The 386-nt window shown below is 45.9% G+C and overlaps 1 protein-coding gene across 1 annotated transcript in view; it reads left to right on the top strand.

Moving 5' to 3' along the window:
• Positions 1-77: 77 nt before the first annotated feature.
• Positions 78-386, top strand: part of LOC119592711 (alpha-2-macroglobulin-like) — a 6,449-nt gene continuing 6,140 nt past the window's right edge. The window contains exon 1 of the mRNA XM_037941646.1: positions 78-280. Coding sequence (XP_037797574.1) covers positions 93-280 — 188 coding nt within the window. The 5' untranslated portion in view covers positions 78-92. The remainder of the gene's footprint in view (positions 281-386) is intronic.

Here is a 386-nt window from a genome sequence, read left to right as displayed (position 1 = left end):
TCAATGTTCCTTCCGAATAAAAAAGAAATGACCAATAAATAAAAAAAACGAAAACAGAAAAAGAACAGACGGGTAGAGAAAGAAAATGTTATATGTTCCCATGGCATATACTCAAGGACGGTGCTGGGAGGGCCATAGGCAGCCCAGACCGGCTCCCTCAGTCGGTCACTCGACACGCGACCGTCCTGACGTGCGCTGCGCCGCTGCCAGTCGACGCCATGACCCTGCTGCGCCTGCCACTGCTTTTTCTCGCGTTTCTGTTCACGGCCTCTGATGCTGGGTAAGTAGATTTTATCTCGTTTTTATGTTATTTCCTATTCTGTTTCATTCCCCTTTTATATGATTTCCTCTTCCTTTTTGTTCCCATCGTGCAAAAAAAATTGCAA

The sequence above is a fragment of the Penaeus monodon genome, chromosome 30, assembly GCF_015228065.2.
Source record: "Penaeus monodon isolate SGIC_2016 chromosome 30, NSTDA_Pmon_1, whole genome shotgun sequence".
NCBI classification, from domain to species: domain Eukaryota; kingdom Metazoa; phylum Arthropoda; class Malacostraca; order Decapoda; family Penaeidae; genus Penaeus; species Penaeus monodon.
Note: the sequence above shows the minus strand (reverse complement) of the source record. Positions and strands in the feature narration are given on the sequence as shown.